The following is a 21,665-nucleotide window of genomic DNA, read 5'->3' as shown; positions in this document are numbered from 1 at the left end:
TATTTCCATTGTATTCTATAGATTCCATTGTCCATCATAAACTGGAGGAATATTCATAATTATCTCCTTGCATCAAATTCAGTTTTTTATTAAATAACTATATTCAGACTATATTAGACCTTATTTACAATCTTTATTTAATGCGAAGGGCGATATACTATTCAAGGTTCAAAGTTCATCTGATACACACTAGAAAGGAACATATTTTTTGTTAAATAGTTGGTGGATTACTTGAAATATTATCAGAATTTACATTCAAACTATTAACAATTTTTTGTTTGAAAAAGGAATCTCATCAGCGGAAGCGAAAATATCAAGTTTTATGGTGAATTACCTCAATCAAAAACACATACGAGTCTAACGAACAGCCTTCTATTACTAAATATGGAAAATCTTAAAATCGCCTTTCAAATCGGAAAGACATAGCTACCGAAACTTCTGTACCTCTCAAACCAATCGTAACCTTTTTTAACCATTCCCTATTGTAATTTTTTCTTTCGGTCTGTTCACTACGACTATTTCTTATAAACTGAACTAAACTAAAAGAATTCTCAAAAGTTCTAGCAAATAGAGAAATAACACAAATAAATAGACTTTCCTAGAAATTATTGATAAGAAACTATGCTATTGAACCATCTGCTATAATAAAACAAACATCAAACGGATTCTGCGGTTTATAAAAAATGCGTCGCGCGGCGTTCGCGGTATTTTAGAATTGCAATATATCTAGGCAGGACCGGCTCCAGAGCAGAGACGGCTTCGTAACAATATATGTAAAGATGAGGATTTAAATTTGCGTTGTAATAGTTGGTATTATAAGTTAACCACGATCACATCCAACAAATTAAATAAAACAAAATAATACAATTGAAGTGATATCCTTAAATATTGTTGTACGGCCTTTTAAGAGAAAAAACAGAATTAAATGAATTAAACCGTGTAGGTAATGTGAAAGTTATTCGATAACAATATTAATGATGAATTCGTAAGTTGTTTAAGATATTTGTTCCAAGTTCCAATTTAAAATATTTATACAAGTAAATATGAAAACGATACTCATATTGTACTGGAAGAGATCGGTACAAAGTAAAAATGTCATAGAAGCATGGATAAATGAGTAGAAAAGACAAGTATTTCGAATTTCCTAATTAGTTCTGTTCTTTATAAGATATCGATAAAAAACTCTTTGATATTTTATATTCACGAGAAAGAATGTGGAGATTAGTCTTAATTAAATGAATTTTCATTCCTTACCTCATTATTTCGAAGAAAAAACTTCATTTTATTCATACAAACGGCTGATGATTTCTTTAAAACCCATTTGCTGATTATTTCATGCAGTTTGTTTCTCATATTTTTGGTAATTATATTTTATTATTCAGCATACAATTATTGACAAATAACAGAATAATATTGTCTTAATTTTCAAGTGTATCAAGTTCTCTATTACTATATGTCAGATTTTTAGTGCTATTAAAATATTCAGGCCAGTTTCGTCTTTATTCAAAAAATCAACACGTACATTCCAGTTAGGGAACACAAGTGAACAAATATGGAAAATGAAATAAAATCAAAATGAAATCTTCTAGAAAAATATTACATATCAATTTATGAAACATTATGTTGTTTCACAAACCTGCCATATCTATTAATTAAGTTGAAATTTTTGGAACCATTGGTGATATTGATACTAAACACATCGTTTACACTACCACTGCACCAACACTCACAATTACATTGTTTGACGCATAACCAAGTTATCGTCTTCAGAAACTGAGGCTAAACCAGAATCTATTAACTTTACTCACATATTTTAAACTAAATTTTGCCACCAATAAACATTTTCCCACGAAAAATAATTCCAATGGGAAAACCTCCTTGGCGGGAATCTACACATTCAATCTACTACAAAACTATAGATTGAGCTGCAAGGAATAGACATTTTGTCCTGTTCTTACATTTAGCCATTTCATTGCTTCCAAATGCATCCAACAGTTTATTATTGGATATATTTTTATCCTTTTTTCATTATTGGCAATACTGGATTTTTCGGGCCGTCCATATTTTAAATTAGCTATGTGTAAATCGGACATTAACGGATATCTTAGTCTGCCCGATATACTCCCGTCACAATCACTACAACTTAATTGATATATAATACATACTTTTTTCCAAATGTGATATTTCATTAGGATTACCCAACAATTGTTTTAATGTATTGTAGGACTTGACCAATTCAAAGCGCACTCTGTTAAAAGTTCCTTTCAATCCCTTTGTATAAAGGGCAAATTTTTATTGTTTTTCTTTTTGATTTTGGAAACGTGATTTCCCATAGGGATTCCTTAAACCTATGTTTATCAATTGATCTAATTACATTTCTCTTATTATCACCATCCTCAAGAGAAGTCGATGCTAAGTGGAAAGTTAATTAATAGATGTACCAGGAAATGGCGACTTATAATCTTATGTTGGTTATAATGGAAATAATCAGTCGGGATGTACCTGCACGTAGCAGTGTTTTATAAAGGCATCAAATTCTAGCCTATTATTATTCTCAATTTATAAAGTATCTATAATTGGTAGGTAACTGTTTATTATTATCCATTTCATAAGTAACATTTGTAGATGGACATTTTGAATTGAGGCCCAAAATGAATTATCCTACCATAACCTGGGAAAATACTAAAATGTCAAAAGCAAAAAGTCAAGGTTGTTTTCACATTGTTAAGAAATAATCATCATAAGTTATAAGGTTTTTATTGTAATGTGGCAAATTTGTGCAATTAAATGACAAGGCTATTTAGAATATCTAAATTTTATGCGTATGCGTCTCATATACTGATTGTATTCAATTATGGAAAGGGGTTTCCATTTACCATTGGCTCTTACAAAGTTATTGGTAAGACTATTTTCGAATATTGTTGAAACATAAGAAACTTTATTTTATCGTCTTATTTCCCTATCATCACTGCATGCGAATATCTTTTAACTACGTCACCTTAATCCGTTTTGCTTCCATATAACCGTAAAGTATCCGTTCAGTAAGTATAATGTCAATCCTAAACTATTGGATTTAGAAAAAATTGTCGATAATATAACTGAATATTCGTTGTTCTCGAAATTAAGTGTAGCTCCAGTTTGTATGGAGTTTCTCCGCATATCGTCCAATTAACCAGGGTACACAAGGAATTTTAACATCGTATCGGCGTACACCTCGCCGTCACCATCGGTATTCGTCCAACGAAAGCTGCTTATCTGGACAGTATTAGTTTTCGAACAACTGATTTGCAGTAAAGAACAAAGCCGCAAACGAAATTAAAAATCTGCTACTGCATTTCATTTTAAACACGCTGACAAAATTATGTAAATACATCTCCAACGCTGAACGGATTATACAAAGCCAAGTAGACACTTCTCGTTCATAAGTGACACCTGCACTACAAATAGGATACGGATGAAACGGAAAAGCAATATTCGCAGTCAACATGTTAAATCTCAGCTAATTGGATAAATTGTTGGAAACTAGAATAAGTAAATAAAATTCGTTTGTTTCGAATATAATACGATATCGTATATTCTCCGGAAGTTACAAAAAATTTGTAACTTTATTTGTTATATTGTCTGTTTCAAAATAATCAGTTTTATCATAATGCAATAACATTTAATTGCTGATTATTGATTCTAACAATATGTTTAATTCCAGACTTTAGTTAAGTTGACAAATGAAAAAATGAAATGAAACTACAATTAATAGAGTACTGAGAATTTGATTGAGTAGTCGTCAAAATAAAGAACTCAAATGCTAGCAAATTAAAAGTGGTGCAATAATATTCGAAGATGTAGAAAGCATGGTAATGACACAAAGTGAGAATTAGAAAGCAGTGAATCAGTAAGAGTGCAAACATTATAGAGATATAAGTCTCTTAATTGACGTCGACAATCTTCAGAATCATGTAGCTAGATAAGCCAAAGACACAATAGATTAAAGTCATGCACAATCTCAAGCAAATAATTAAGAAGACACTATTTAAATGTTTAAGTGACATAGAGTGAATTGAGTGAATGGAAAAGTTATTTTATAGATTTTCAATATATTGTTAATAAAATTATATTTTCATGACAAATTTCCATTAATGTACTCTATTAATTAATGTATATAAAAATATTAGTTAAATAAGTTACCCAGACTTCAACCAGGCTTGGGCCATTAGTGGTTTGCCAAGGCAGGGTTTCTCAGCGTTGGCCCAAGCTAAGCCGACAAGTCAAGTCTTGGGGTCCCTACATTTATTATTTCAATTATATAAAATACTCTTTATTGGAAACAGATACATCAGTCAAAGAGGAGCAATAGAATGGCGATCACTATAGCCTGACTTAATTTATCTAGATTTATTCTGATGAGAAATATTTCCATTTCCATCCAATATTTAATCAGATGTGTCCGCCCTACTGGACGATTGATGGAATTTAATTAAAAATCAGCCTGAAAACAACAATTTATGGTGAAATAACGAATTAAATCGCATAAATAAATAATTGAAACACGAAAATTCTATTCAAAGTGAATTAATTTCGATTGAATGAACCTTAACAATAATAATATATTATGAACCAAGTCCAACCTCAAAATCATTCAGTTCATTACATCTATTATCATAAATCAATTTTAACAAAAAAATTCAAACAGAATTCAAGTTGCATTTTATTCTTATCAAATAGAACATATTAAAACAAACTAGAAATAAGCTATAAAAATGGAGTACCGTAAACAAGTTGACACTCAAGGGCCATATAGCGTACAGTTGCACTAACTTTACCACAAATTGTTAGAAAATAATAGAATTGAAAGCTAGAAAAACTCGAGAAAATGATATACTAGGGTTGATAATTGAGTTCTGAGATATGGCAACAGTAACGTGAATATGTCAAATCTGACATCTGACATAACATTTGAAATTTTTTATAGTGAACGTACTCAGCACGTGTTGTCATACGAGTGCTATTTGAGTTGTTTACAGATATTTGAAACATTCAATTTGGTCAAAAAATGGAAATAGATCGCAACATTTTCGTGCCATGATTTTCTATGACTCCCAACGTGAATTAATCCAACAGTAGTATCAACTCACTTCGACTTTTGATGATGAAGTACCATCTCGAGTCACCGTATTTCGCTGGTTTTCGAATTCAATCGTGTTCGCACTTCGCTACTGAATGAATTTCGTGAAGGTCGTCCAAAATAGTCTGGATTGAATTCGGAAAACCAGTGAAAAACGGTAGCTCGATATGGTACTTCAGCACACAAAGTCGTAGGGAGTTAATCGGTATACTATTGTTGGTTTAATTTATGTCGAATGTCATAGAAAATCAACGTACGAAAATGTCGCAATTCAATTCCATTTTATGACCAAGATGAGTGATTCAAGTATCTGTAAACTACTAAAATAGCACTCGTATGAGAAAACGTTTTGAGTAAGTTCACGATTAAAAATGTCAAACTTTATGATGGCAATGTCAGATTTGACATACTCAAATCAGTGTTGCCATATTATCTCAAAACTTGAGTAGTAACCCTCATATAGTATATTTACACTTTACAATTTGAAACAATTAAGTTTTATTAATGGCAAAACGAACAAAAAATTGTGTTTCTGTGACACTTCTTCAGAACTCTAGATTAATTATTTTTTATATTATTGTTTCGGTGAAAAATTTTAACGATTTTGAGAGGAGCTTAAATTGTTAAATTTAAATTCCGAGTTAAGGGAATATTTTATTTGAATGTCAGTATCATTTTAATAAGAGCATGTCGGTTGTTCAGGTTTGCATTTCTAAATTTATGAGCCATTTCCCAACAAACATTTAACCTGAAAACGTCAAAAACGATATTAAAGTTCTAAGAATACATGAATAATTGACTGGAACATAACGTAAAAATTTGTCTTGGATGATTTAATTATTCATATTCCACGAAAATCCGTTCCGAAATTAGTTCACCGCTTTTTCAACAAAAATATAATAATACTGTTTCTTTCAGATTTCGTCGCTGATAGAACAACATGGAAGTGCTGGAAATTTGCGATCGTCAGCTGTGGCAAGAGTGGGTCAGGCTGTCAACTTGGCTGTTGAACGATTCGTGACAGTGGGAGAAACAATTGCAGATGACTATCCGGAAGTTAGGCAAGGAATGTACGAAGCGTGCAAGGAAGCGAGGCAGGCCGGTAAGTTACTTGAATAAATTTCCCATTTTACGTAAAAGTGAAAATAGAATAGGGATATTGTAGGCTCTGAAGTATTCGATCCCATTAGGGTTGGCTGCCTCATCTACGTGACGTAAAATGAAATTTCAAATTAAGATAGTCGCATACAGAGTGTCAATTTGAAAACGTACCATTCTCTATATTCCTCACATAAATTTCATGAATATACGAAACTAAGTCAATGTTATTTTTAAGAAGGACAGTTCGTTGGCTAGTTTTTAAACATATAATATCAATCATGTAGCACGTGAGGTTGCAACCCTTTTAAACGGAAAGAGACATGACTCCTACTTTATTCCAAAAATACCAAACCTTGTCAAAGCTGCGCGAGAAATTTGGTGGAAATTTTATTCAATTTTTAGGTATCAATAATACTTTGTAATATTATTTCTTTGAATTGAAAGAATAAACAGTAACGTATCACATGAAGATGAATATTTAAAATACTTTACCTCCATTAGACTCACCTCTAAAGGCTCTCGAGACGAGTCAGAGTGAGTGGAGGGGTGTAGTGCTAGCAACCACATTCTCGATTAATTCAGTTGACCGCTAGGTCTTTTTCAAAATAGGCGTGATTCAACAGAGATTAGAAGGATATACTTATATTATAGATGAAATATTTTTCATTTGGTGGTACCCACATGAATATTCATAGGATACGAGGGTGGACCCAGAAGTACCTGACCTGACTTAGAAATTGGGGTAGTTGCTGGAAAAATACGTTGCTTAATATTTGTTTGGCAGCCATCAGTAGTGCTCGTTTTCAGTGAATTTGTAAACATGGAAAAAATTGGACATCATTTTGTGATACAATACTTTTATTTGAAAGGCATTACCCCAATCCATAAAAAAACTGAACTACATTCTACTCCGACTCCAGAAATGTTGAAGAAAATCCTCAAAGCAGTACTGGATGATCGTCGACTAAAAGTGCGCGAACTACCAGATATACTAGGCAATCCAAAAAGTGCCATACATCGCATAATAACAAACACGGCGTCGTGAAGACGTTTCCATCGAGTGTTTGGCAATGTTTCACAATAGAGCCAAATTTTTGCGCCGTTTCACCCGAAACATAAAAAAACAATCAAAATAATAAACTGAAAAGGAAGAACCAGCTCCAAAGAAGGCAGAAGGTAAAGTCAATAATTATTATATGGAACATGTTGTAGCTCCATATATTCTTAGTTTTTCGTATTTTATCAATTCATATAAAGAACAGTCAAGACCGTATAATATATATATATATATATATATATATATATATATATATATATATATATATATATATATATATTATATATAATATATACATTTAACAATTCCAAACTTGGATTCGTTTGAACTTAAAATTATTAATTTCAAAATATTAGCTGTTATTCTAATCTGAAATGTACTTTTTTATAAAGTGATTGCAGTTAATTCTAATTTTTTTAACTTGATGAATTATAAGGGTTGACTATAAGATTATTAGACACATAGCGAAAACGAAATCTTTGGATTTGGACATCGTATACAAATCATAAATGAAAATAAACTGAACTATACAGTAAATAGCTGGAATTAGAATATTCCTTTGTCTTAATTTCTGGAAACATATGAGTCATACTGGTGACTAGGCATAGATTTAGAAATAAGATTAACCATAAAGCCAATTTCAATAAAGATAATGCCTCCCTCTATTAAGAGACGGCACTAATTTTATTAATGGCGCTTCATTCGCGTATGTACCTGTCGGAAATGTCACAAATAAAGTTGATTTTAGTAAAATCGCTGTTCCGATTATGATTACTCGCGTTTGACTTTTATGAATTATTCCATATTGGTATTCGTTATCTGGTAGCTCAATTAATGATACAAATCCAAATCGCAAGCAAACTATATTTAATCTATCCTTACTCGAAGGGCTATAAAAAGTATCAAAGAGTTCCGACCGCAAATTTTAAAGAAGCAAATATAATGCCCCTTCGCACGACAATAGTCATAGTCCTGGTAAGAAATCGAATTGTCCCTAACCAACTCCTGCGTTCTGATAAAAAAAAAACAGATACACTGTATCAGAGACGATGTTATTTGCATTCAATAAAATATTAATTAGGTTTGACTCTTGACATATTGAATGTTATCATTACTTCAATTTGTTTTGCGAATCATAGTTTAGTTTGAAGTTAATAATATTGTCGAATATTGAAAAAAGTGTGAACATTAACATTTCCATATTCCATGTCACAGTTAGCCGAAACCGGTTTTTATATATGTAGTTTTTAGAAAGCTGTGATAATTATTATTTTATATTATACTACAACTTAACAATAGGACGCCTCTGAAAGCGGAAAAATCGTTTGTTGTTTCTAACTTCTACCATATTTTTCACTCATGGAAGTAAAAAATGTAATTACTGTAATTTGTTTGATTGTGAAATTTATTGAAGAAGTGGGTTTACCTAAAAATCGTAATGAAAATGGCCAACCAAAAACCGTAACTAATAATGGAGAATAATTGGACGCCTGCAAAGTTTTGTAGAAAAGTTTAATATATGAATTCAAAAACTGCATCACAACATGATTCGCATAGGACCTGTCTGAACTATTGTGAAACCATAATACAAAATATAGATACAAATTCTCATTTTACAAGTAGAATAGTCTTTTTCAATGAAGCCATCTTCATGTTAAATGTTAAAGTGAACCGTCATAATCGAAGATAATAAAGTGATACTAATCCTAGATGGATGCGGGAACATAGAGATTGAATGTCTTTGAAAATTAATGTTTGCGCAACTATCTCGGAATCATCATTTGTAGAAAGTAGTTTGAGTATTTATAATGGAGAAATTAAATGCATTTGGTAACGTTGGATTGTTATTTGGTTTCAATATATTACCACACTTCAGCTGTTGGAACCAAGTATTTCAATTGTTTACCAAGAGGTATGGATTGGGAAAGAGGTCAACCAGATTTCTCTTTTCATCGACTTCAGAATAGTTTTTCTGGGAATGTCTAAAAAACTTTTTATACAAGACAAAATCTGATGATTGAGATGAAGTAAGAAATGGAATACTGATAAGGGTATATCAGGTTCTTAGAAAAGACTGGATTACTGTCAAATGAAAGAAGGAATACAATTCGAACATAATTGAATAATATCACTATTTTGTTCCTGTTAATTTTCATATTTTTGTAAGAAAAACGTTTCGGTAGATTATTTATTTCAAAACCTGAATAAAGAATGTAGAATTATTCGGTCTTGACAATTTTGTAATTTGACATATAATGAGAAACTGAAAATGGATACAGGAATTCTAATTAAGAACATATATAATGATATTTTATCGTATGATATAGGTTGACCCTGTATACTCCTAATCGACTGAAATTAATTACCTGAATTATTTTGAAAAAAACTTCCTTCAACATTTTTTTGTGAACCATGTTGGAATATTAGCAAGTTTATGAGCACACTGGATAATATTGGATATAATTCAACACATAAAAAGTATATTAAAAAATGTGGAGCCTAGAAGATTAGAATATTTTCGCTGTAGCCTATCAAAGAAACTTACCAAGTTGATATATTTGACTGGAGGAACAAATGGTTTTTAACTATATTATGGTAAAACGGAATATCAAAAAACTACTTTTAAACCAAACCAGAAGAAAATCAAACTATTAAAAATGGATAATACCACTTACATTCGCGTGTCATGTTAAATATATGTTTAACGGTAATATCCTATATTGAAAGACGCCATATATTCTCGATTTTGCTCCTGGCGATTCTCACTCCAAATTAAACAACTGGATATCAACACAGCGCATTGACTAGGAAGAGAAGCGCGTCACAGAGTGATCAAATTATATAATAATAGAATTTTAAACCTTCTCCACCGCTATAAAGAATGCTTGAATTTCTTCGATGGCTGAAAAATTCATTTTAGGTGACCTTTTAGATGTTCTTTATTTTCTGTACTTTCTCACTAGCATTCGTATTTTTCTAAATACATTTTTCTTCCTTTTCAGTCTACTGCATTCTTTGATAATATTCAACCACTGCATCTAACTACTTATTTTAAATACTTATTCTTTTTTAACTCTGTTGTATTACTAATTTTTCTACTACTAGTTGATTGCTACAAGTCAAATTTATTTGAATGTTCTCAATAATATACTCGTATTTGTGTCACGCGGATTTTATCTAAATTTCTTGGATTACGTTTTCGATAAAACACAGTTGTAAAAATTACAAGGGTTCAGAAAAACGGGAAACTTCGAAACATAACAATAAATCAAAATAACGATAGAAAAATGCGGTCTGATAAAAAACGGCAACAAATGTGTCAAGTAGCTCACGCCTTCTATTTTCGTAACATTTCTTCAACGAAAAATATAAGAAGGATAACAAATAATGAGAATTTATTGCCAATAAAACAGTTTACAGTATGGCGTCTTATACAGAAAATCTATTTTAGGTTCGGATATAACATATATAAACCACCATGGTTAGCAGAAAATTGAAAATTCCTTGGTGAAATATTTAATATAGGATATTACCTTTAAACATATATTTAACATGACACGCGAATGTAAGCGGTATTATCCATTTTTAATAGTTTGATTGTGTACTGGTTTGGTATAAAAGTAGTTTTTTGAGATTCTGTTTTACCATAATATAGTTAAATTCATAATAAAATCCTCGACTCAAATATATCAACTTGGTGAGTTTCTTTGATGGGCTACATCAATATTCCATTTCTTACTTCATCTCAGGTTTTATCTTGTATAAAAAGTTTTTTCAACATTCCCAGAAAAAGTATTCTGAAGACGATAAAACGAGAAATCTGGCTGACCTCTCTATTGAGCACTCTCTTCCAATCCATATCTCTTAGAAAACTATTCAAATACTTGGTTCCAGCATCTGAATTGTGGTAATATAACATCCTCTTGAAACCAAGCGTCAATCAAATGTTACCAACTGCATTTAATTTTCCCATTATAAATACTTAAACTACCTTCTACAAAGGATGATTCCGAGATAGTTGCGCAAACATTAACTTTCAAATGCCTTCAATTCCTATGTTCCCGCATCCATCTAGGATTAGTATCACTTTATTATCTACGATTATGGCGTTTAACTTTAACATTTAATATGAAGATCGCTTCATTGAAAAAGACTATTCTACTTGTAAAATAAGGATTTGTGTTTACACTTTGTATTATGGTTTCACAATATTCCTTTACATTCATCCAATTATTCTACATTAGTAACGGTTTTTGGTTGGCCAGTTTTAGTACGATTCACCTAAGAATCGTACTAACCTACATCTTCAGAAATTTTCACAATCCAACAAGCTTTGATATATTAATTATATTTTTCCTTTCATGAATAAAAAATACGGTAGAAGTTAGAAACAACAAACGATTCTTCCGCTATCAGCGGCATACCATTGTTAAGTTGTATTATAATATATAATAATAATTATCAAAGCTTTCTAAAAATTACATATACAAAAACCATTTATACACATTCGTCTTGGTTGCATGAACAACTTTTATCTGTCCTCGGTTAACTATGACATGGGAAATGAAAATCTTAATGTCCACACTTTTTTCAAAATTCGACACTATTCAAACACTAAAGCTGAATTCAAAATTCTCACACCAAACTAAGATCCGTGAAACAAATTGAGGTTATGATAACATCAAATATGCCGTTCTTATCAACAGCCAAAACAAAATTGAGTTGGTTATCGACAATTCGACTTTTGTCCTGCGGCATTATATTTTCGATCTTAACTCTTTGGTACTTTTCAAAATCCTTCGAGAAAGAATAGATTAAATATAGTTTGCTTGCGATTTGGACTTGTATCATTAATTGAGCTACCTGATCACGAATACCAATAATTCATAAAGAGTCAAACACAATTAATGACACTTAAACGGCGATTTTAATAAAATCGACATTTGAAATTAATAATTTTAAGTTCAAACGAATCTAAGTTTGGAATTTTTAAATGTAGAATTATGCGAATTTGAAGGTTCTTTATATAAATTAATAAAATATGAAAAACTAAGAATATATGTTTAATTATTTTGGAGCTACGGCCCATTCCATATAATATTTATTGACTTATACATTTGGCTGGAATTATTACAAAAAACTTTTATTCAACATGTTTTCTTGGAATACCTGATAGACATATTAGCAAGTTACTTCATTTTATGAACACAATGTAACAACATAACGAATCTTTAAAAGACAGTTATATAAAAGTATCTACCAACACAGTTCTTTTCAAATTTTCAGCATGTGATATTTTTTCTCTTAAAATACGTTAATTCATGGGAAATGAGATTTAGGCATCTAGCTAATATTCCGGGAGAATAGGCATGTGTGGCACGCCATCAGCCAACTGCCTATTATCCTGGGAAATTAGCTAAAATCCCAATATGTCTAATGACCTACGACATGTAGGCTTAGGCTCGTCTAGCTTGATGGGCTAGAGGTTTAGTTTTTGCTAGTCGAAGAAATTAGGTATGTCTTGTACGGGTTAATATTTAGTCCCTTCGATCGACACCACCTTTTTGTATAGTTGAGTTCTTTTTGAACTGTGTCGGAGAGTTTATTCTCAAAGTTTCCTCTTGCATAAACGTTCTTTTACTACTAAGCTCCACATAATTGAGTATGCTCCTCATTATGGACATTCCCTGTTACCAGTAATTGAAATGTTGTTTCTCCTACTCTCATCTCTGTTGCTTTTAATTTCGCGTCTAATGCTCTTTTGACAACCTCGTGTGGAATGTTGTCAAAGGCGCCTAGTATGTTTAAGAAGGCACATACTACGTTTTCTTTGTCTCCGTCGATTTACCTATTTGGTGTGCGAATTAATACGGATGGAGAGGTTTCCACTTTAAAATCATTGTTTTAAAGTAGTTGTCGCCAGCGTTTTCTATCGCTATATGTAGAAAAGAGATGAGGCTGATTGGTGTGAATGATTCTAAATATGTGGTAGTCTTTGTTCTTGGTTTTGGTTATTTTAGCCCTTCTGTAAGGCTCTGGTATTTACCCCAGCTGTAGATTGCTTCTACCGAGGCGGATCAAGTGTGGCAGGATATCCTCTTTGAGGGAGAGCTGAAAAGATTCCGTCCACTCCTGACAACTTGCTGCTGCATGCGTGTTTTGCAATTGCTGTTTCTCTCGTAGCTTTGCTAGGTTTTACCATTTTATTTTCTGAGAAAAGAGACCAAGACAATGCTCAAGCTCATTCCGCATTGTCAGTCAAGAGTTTAATAGCTCATTGTTCCCTTATTCAAAAGATTGCACGCCGTGCGATTTCTGTAGTTATTTATTAAGATTTTGAATTCGAGGAAGAGAAAGCAACACGCGTCATAGATGAATACGGTTTCAAGCAGTTGATGATTCGCTTAGTGCATTGTAATGAAAAATAGATAATAATTTATGAGATCAAAATAAAATATTTCTTATTAGCGTCAAACGAGATTTAATAACGATACCTCGTAAATGGGTTATGTTAGATATTCCTCGCCACAGCCAAGAAATTAATGACTGCTATGCACATTATGAAACTACATAATCACCGTAGAATTTACTTAAGCGCTCAACATTTTTTTAAACCTCAAAAACAATGTAACTTTTAATTAACATGAGAGATATTGAGATTCATAATCATATATTGGTCCTGATAATGTAGATTCTTAACGAAAACAGATTTATTCAAAGGTTCTTGTTTTTATACTCTAGCTCATTGGATGTTTGTGAAACTAACAAGAATTTTTTGAATAACATTAACAACAAAATCGCAATGAAGAAATATGGTATTAAAATTCCATATATAGAAATAATTGATCAGCTGTTCTTGAATTTTTATTTAACCTTCCGCCCACTAATCAAAACAAAAATTATTTGAGTCAACATCAGAGCATAAAAAGTGAATACAAGTGATATGCTATAATGGAAATAACTGTCCAAAAGTAGGACTCGAAAAGCTGTTGTAGTTTCCCTGACACGGATGAAAAACATCGTTTATACAAGTATTTAGGATGTGAAAGTAATTTAACACATAAAGCTTTCACTATATACACAATAAAGAAGGGAACTTAACACGCAAGAAAAGCTTAGCGTCAAGATATTTAAAAAGAATTCCTTGGAAGGGACTATTGAATTGTTTATTAGTGATAAATATTTGCAAATTTTATTGAGAAAAATGATATACAATGATTAAAGTTTTTCTGTTCAATTTCTATTTATTATCAGAAGGTAATATATATTTTTTTGTCAATATTCAGTAGTTCCTAGCGATTGAATAATGTGACGTCTTGAACACATGATTGCATTGCTTTTATTATTCACAATTCACATTTGCTTTCCTTGGAAAGGCATCTAAAAGCAATCGATATAAACAATGATTATGACCTCAACGGTCGACTTTATGGAGAGATAAGTTACAAGAAAGTGTCAAAGGAGTTCACGAAATATTGCAATATCTCTATAGTGATTATGTGGTAACTTGGAAGGATGTTTCCTAAGTGTAGTAAAAAGTCCGTAGGCTGACATAAAAAAATGCATAAAAAGGAATTTCGCGTGTTAATAAAAAATTGCTTTGAAAAAAGTACTATTAAAGTGAAGGTTTGGTTTGATAAACATAATTCGGACTTTGCCTCAGAAATATGAACCGCTGAGAAGGGTTTAAACGAGGCCGATGCACGCAGTGGATGTCCCAAAAAGGCTGTTGACGACGAAAATATTAAAATAGTCTATAAAATAATTCAGGATAATTGTAAAGTATAACTGAATGATATAGCTGCTGGGATCCTAAAGTTATCAGAGAAACTTGTTGGATATATCATGAATGAAAATTTGAACGCTCTGTTCAAAGTGGATGCAGCGCGAGCTCACAATCGACCAAAAACAACATCATCTCACAGTGAAGTCTAATAGACCGTCAGACGAGTTAACTACACGTTATGAACCCACTTCAAAACGTGAAAAAGTGCAAAAGTCATCTGGCAAGGTTATAGCATTAGTATTTTGAGATACGCATGGTATAATATTAATCGACTCTCTCAAAGAGAGAAAAAATAATAACAACATATATTACGTGGGGTTATTGAAGCGTTTGAAGGATGAAATCGCGCAAATACGGCCCTATGTTAAAAGAAAGAAAATTATGTTCCATTAAGACAATCAACGTGTCACAAATCAATGAAAAATTTGGCAAAATTGCATGAATTAAGGTTCGAATTGGTTAGTATCCCCCTGTTCCTAGACCTTAACAAGTTGCTCTCTGCATAGAAATGTGACGCTGAAGGCAAATCATACTATAACAATGGTGTAACAATAAAAAACATACAGCTGAATTCCAAATGCCCATTTCAAGTAGGTTAAAAAGTATTTATTTGAGGATTTATGGAAAAGGAAACTATCACATTTCTGGAAAATTTCTACACAACTGTGCCCCTACAATAGTTAAATGTGATAACGTTGAGCTTTTTATTTTGGCTTTGTGACGTTCCAGTCATGATTCAAACATTTCAAATTTTTCCAGGCCATTAACATTTATGGAATATGTCACTTGAAAGGTTTTCTCGGCATTTTCAACGAAAGATAGGGCTGGACTAGCTTGGTAGTACAATGTCTATGAATAAAAACTTTCTCTATTTTTGTGGTTGTAGGGACAAACATTTAACGTCAATGAATTAAATAATGTGTGGAAGTATTTTATCAGCCAATGCCTTTCCTATTCTATTTTCAATAATAAAATTATTTATTTTTACATTTGTTTTCAAATATTGTCAATAATCATTTCTTCATATTTTTATAGGAGCTGCAATTGAGCATATTTGTGAAGTACACGACGAAGAAGTCTCCCCTGATAGGACCATTTTAGTTAGAGCTGCAAGATGCCTTTTGGGTGCCATAACTAGAGTTTTACTTTTAGCCGACATCGTAGTTGTTAAGCAGCTTTTATTTGCCAAAGATAAGGTAAGATATTTCATTGAGAAAGTCAAAAAGAAAAGTATACATATCATCATTGGAAATGGGCATATTGATTAAACATAGATTTTATTATTTTGAGTTTTTAAATAGGTGTTCAAGAATTCAGACTCTCAAACAATCCCAAAAATCTGATTGATTTAATCCTCTCCCTCACAATAGTGTCAATTTTTTTCCTAATCAGGGCTGCTACAGGGCGATGGGATATTTTTATCCCAGTGAAAATTTTGTGTGGGATACTTTTGATTCAATGGCACTCTTTCTCAATGTATTGTTGACATGTAAACTAATGAAGCAAATTTTCTCACAAAGATATTTTCAAAGTTGAGTTTATATGGATTGTGCGTTCTTTTTGCACAACTGTGAGTGACATCGCTTGTGAGTTGATTTCTCATTTGGAACACCTGTGGCAAGTTTTCTAGTCTATCAAAGCGGAACCGAAGACACTGTGTATTTTTCTCTAAATATACGTGAGTTTACTAGTACTAGTCATTAGTAAATAGTAATAACTTTATGTATATATACATTTTGTTGAAGAATGTGTAGGCTTCCATTAATATATTGTGATGTTCCTCAATTTTAAGATAAGAATTTTCCATTTTCATATTATTAACAATAATTATCAGAAAACCATGACAACTGGATAACATTTTTTCTTAAATTTTGGCATGCTTTTAAGGTTTCTAATTACTGTAATATTGAAGCATATGATTAGTTGATTATTACTTTTGTATATGTGAAATAACGGTCGAAATTTACGAGGATGGTCGCAGAAGTACCTGGTCCAACAAAGGAAACATAAAAATTTTAACAAAAAAAATATATATTCATTTTTCAACGTAATATCCTTTTAGCTCCATATACTTTTCCCAGCGTGTTCAATAAGTTAGATACCCTTTTTATAATAAGAATCGTCAAGCTCCTCAAAATAGCCATCACCTGCCGACATCAGCTTTTCCTTATTGGAAAATTTTTGATCACAGAACCATTTTTCCAAGTCTGAGAACAGAAAAGAATCGGAGGGAGCTAAATCTGCCGAATAGGATGCATGAGATAGTAATTCAAACTTTAATTTACTATTTTGGCAATTGCAATAACGTATATGTGAGCTGGTTTATTGTCACAACACTTTTTTCTTAGCCAAATGCTTCCGTTTTGATCATTTTTTCCTATCTTTGAGATAGTCAATTGAAATTATCACACGCGCATCCTAAAAACCCGACGCCATGACCTTGCCTGCAGATGGAACGGTCTTTGCTTTCTTTGGAGCCGGTTCTCCCTTCTCAGTCCATTTTTTTGAGTATTCTTTTGTTGTGGGTGTAAAGCAATACATCCACATTCCATCCACGGTTATGAAACGCCGCAAAAATTCGGATTTATTTCTGTGAAACATCGCCAATCACTCGATGGAAACATCTTCACGAGGCTGTTTTCTTTCTATTATGATCAAAGGCAGTACCCATCTTGCGCAGAGCTTTTTAATGTCCAAATTTTCAGTTACTATGCGATGTACAGCACTTTTTGAAGTGTTTACTATGTAAGCTGGCTCGCGCGCTTCAGTCCACAATCATCCATTTTCAGTTCAGCTTTTATATTGGTTGGGGTGAGGCCTCTCAAATAAAAGTATAACATAACCATCATCAATCTTTGCCATGTTTACAAATTCACTGAAAATGTTCACTATTGATGGCTGCCAAACCAATACTAAGCAACGTGCCGTCTTCATTCTTGAAACATATGCTGTATAGATTGTGGTGTAGGTACTTCTGGTACCATCTTTGTAAACTAATAACTCACCCCAACGCTCCCAATATTTTTTTCCACGCTTCGTAGATTTCAAGGAGTAGTATTGTTCTAATAAACTTCTTCCCTCATAAGAACTTCAAAGTGTACTAGTACATTTTTGAAGACACAAGAAGGAAGCTATGTCCTGTTTGACCGCAGTGTCATCCAATAAAATTGGAATTCTAGAACCGTCTTTTATGAGTAGCACCCTATTATAATTTCATATTTAGTGATCGAAGAATCTGTTGCTTTTCATATTTTTTTGGGTCTTGGTTTGGTTTGCAATTCATAAAAAAAGCTATTGAAAACATCCTAAACAAGACATAAAACTCATTTGGACCGCGACTAACATCTACCAGACTGCTATGAAGTTTAGGACCTGAAACATTTTTTATTCGAATAAATTGCGCATCTACTTTTTTCCTTGTCGAAAGCCACTAGTGAATAGAAAATTTGTACCTTTTTATTCGTATCTATAGAGATACTTTCTAGTTCTTCATTGTATCCAGATTCTTTTTCTAAATTTTCTGTACAAATTGAATTCTATGGCTGGAAATTCTTCAGACACATACTCCTTTCTATCACTACCATCGTCAGGGGAAAACTATGAACTACTATAATATCTCCGATATCGGATACTCTATTTCAGTTCAACATAGTTTTCTGTTAACATATCTTTATTAACACTCCGGCAAAATCACAATGTTACAAATTGGATGGAAACAATAGTATATTATATTATAAGGATTAAAAGTGCATATTTTTTACGAGCAATATTTGCAGTTGCGAGGCGGAGCGCACCGCAGCCGAGTGAATGCAAAATTGCGAGTAAAAACAGGCACTTTTAGTCCATATGATATATACTATTTTTTCTCCAACCATGTCAAAATTAAAATAATGTTAGTTTTATTCAAAAATTGTTAATAATTTGGTAATAAATTTGAACACCTATTAATTATACAGCGATAGCAAGTCGGTAGTCATAAATATCTGGTATTGTTGGTAAATATCGATTGTCAAGTAGACGTCAGTAGACGTACTAATCATATAGTTTTTATAGTAGTTTTTACGCTGCTTTCAAAATGAATCCCAAACACGATGAAAATATAAAGTTGCCCAATTAGTTTGTTTTACTAAGTTTGTAAATGACAATGTTTTTTTCTGCAAATTTCAATTAGAGAGCTCAAAAGCAATTACTTTTATTCCAAGGATTAAAAGTGGCGTTTTTAATCCTAGGATTAAAAGTGTTGCTGAGCAACAAGCAAATTTTTGTACGATAAGGGAATTGATGGCTTTTGCACCTGAAAATAGTACAAAAATGTCAACATTTTTTGATGGTTGGAGAAAAAAAATTTATTTAATTGTCATCAAGTTATTATTTGGAGATAAAGTCGACATAATTAGCTAATAACTTCGATTACTGTGAATATCTCAAAATATTGACAATAACAACAAAAATTACGTCTAACAAATTCGTCTAGATCGCCTCAATTTTGAATATTTGTATAATACGGCGCTTCAAAATTTTTCAACTTTCATTGTCTCAAATGTTACTATTTGATATAAAAAAATCCTCACCAAAGATGAACCCTGTAGCTCAACTCTAAGGGGTCGCTTTTTTATTTTAGTTTCCCATTTGATAAACATTGATTAACATGAGAGAATTTCCTTTTTTACGAGTACTAAAATAAAATTTTCACATAATACTCACTATTAATTTGGGTAAAGATTCTAAGAAATTATGTTTAAAAATGTATTAAGTTATTTCTCCAAATCCAAACCTCAAATGTTCTACATTTGAAAATAGAGATTTCAAGGCATAAAGGGAAGTGATAATTGTATCGGCTAACTCTATCGTTTGAAAATGTTATATATGAAACTATATAATATATTTAGTTTTATAAATTCTTCAATTTCCCATTTCTTAGACCTTTTGATATATTAATGCATCTAAATGTTCTTGATTTTAGGTCTCTTCTGTTTTAAAATTAGTTTTATATATAACATTTTTAATTGATTGAAACTAAAATTTTCCTTGTAGAAAGAAAAATCAAAATTTATTATTTTTTATTAGGAAGAATATTCAAGTGACGAATATTTAAGCAAATGAAGTCTTTGCTATTAAAAAAATTATGAGATAGAGATTAATCTTACTCCAAGCAATATTAAGCTTTTGTCGATTAACGATCACAACCATCATTATAAGTTTATCCTAATAAAGACAATGGAAATGGAAATGGGAATTCTTCACCTAACTATATTCGTACAATTATTCAGAACTTGCAAAGATGAGATCAACGACAGCTCCACTTGAATAAGAATACGCATGAACGAAACAAGATTTATTGTAATTTGAGGTTTCCAAATTGAGGTTTGCTTTGATTGCTAACCTTTGTAATAAGAAGGGTACTTGAAAGGAATTATTCACTTCAATTTCAATAGAGTTGTCGCGTCATCAATTTCCTTCTCAACAATATTAAATTGTTTGTGAACTTCAGTTTATTAGAATAAAACTGAATGTGAATGCAATATTTAGTTACAGTCGGTTAGCGAGAATTTAAAGTGTTATTCTCATTCATAGAGATTTCTGAATGAAACAATTTGTCATTGAGAAAGGTTTTGAAATACTTATTATAATTTATAAAGTTTTTGAAGTTTTAAAAAATTAATTGTATTTGTGATTGTACGCACTCGATTGCGTCAGTTAGTTGAAAAACATTTTGTAATGTTGTTGTTTACTCGCTGTTGCTTTTTTGCTAGTGACCGTCAATTTTTTTGTAGCTTTCCATAATGAGTATTCTGTTGCTTCTATGGCACCTAAATTTATTGTTAAATATAATCATTTTTATGGTTTTCGAATATCCTTTTCAGTTCCTGAATGGTTCTGTTTAACAAAGTTTTTGCGAAGTTTTCTTCTATTAGCTATTTTATATCTTATCAAGTTGGGCTCGTCTCCATTTTCAACAGAGCTAATGGATGCTATGATGTTTTGCCAGAAAACTTCTTAGATTGAGAGCTTGAGAGCTTTCCTATCGTTTAGTACTCTCGATGTCTGTTTTCAGAAAAATATCGACGTTTACTTTTATTATAAAATTGTCCCAGTAAATGAATTTGTTTTGTGTAGCTGAACCAGACTCTTGAACTATTAATACTAAGAGCAACTAATACAAATGAGTGGACAGATAAAAATTAAAATGGGAGGAAATTCCTTTCATGATATAAAAATCAAGGGGATACGGTATGTTTATTATTTGACCAGTTTATTGATTCGTCTGCTGAGAGGTGATTCATATTTTTATTTTTAATTGTTTCATTAAATTATCTACCTCTGCGGGTTGTTTATTTTGATCCCCGATAAACGTGTTTAGCGTTGTAGTCACTAATTGCACTAGAATTCTCCTTGGTATTCTTTATATATTCTTTACATCATTACTGAGCACCTGATGTTTTATTGAACTTTTAATTGTATAGCTGTGCCTCCATGTACTGAATTATCTAGGTGGATTGTTTTATATAATATATAATATATCTATGCATTCTAAATAAACTTTTATCTATGAAATGGTATTCCAATATCAACAGGAAATCAATGTTCTGATTAGTAATAAG

The 21,665-nt window shown here is 31.7% G+C and overlaps 1 protein-coding gene across 5 annotated transcripts in view; it reads left to right on the top strand.

Moving 5' to 3' along the window:
- The window catches only part of LOC130452756 (alpha-catulin), a 298,775-nt gene that overhangs the window by 208,930 nt on the left and 68,180 nt on the right, over window positions 1-21,665 (top strand). For all 5 annotated transcript variants that reach the window (XM_056792176.1, XM_056792174.1, XM_056792178.1 and 2 more), the window contains 2 exons: window positions 6,038-6,221; window positions 16,099-16,259. In XM_056792176.1, coding sequence (XP_056648154.1) covers window positions 6,038-6,221; window positions 16,099-16,259 — 345 coding nt within the window. The remainder of the gene's footprint in view (window positions 1-6,037; window positions 6,222-16,098; window positions 16,260-21,665) is intronic.

Source organism: Diorhabda sublineata, chromosome 2 (assembly GCF_026230105.1).
Source record: "Diorhabda sublineata isolate icDioSubl1.1 chromosome 2, icDioSubl1.1, whole genome shotgun sequence".
NCBI classification, from domain to species: domain Eukaryota; kingdom Metazoa; phylum Arthropoda; class Insecta; order Coleoptera; family Chrysomelidae; genus Diorhabda; species Diorhabda sublineata.
The sequence above is the reverse complement of the archived record's forward strand: the minus strand, read 5'-3'. Positions and strand labels throughout refer to the sequence as shown.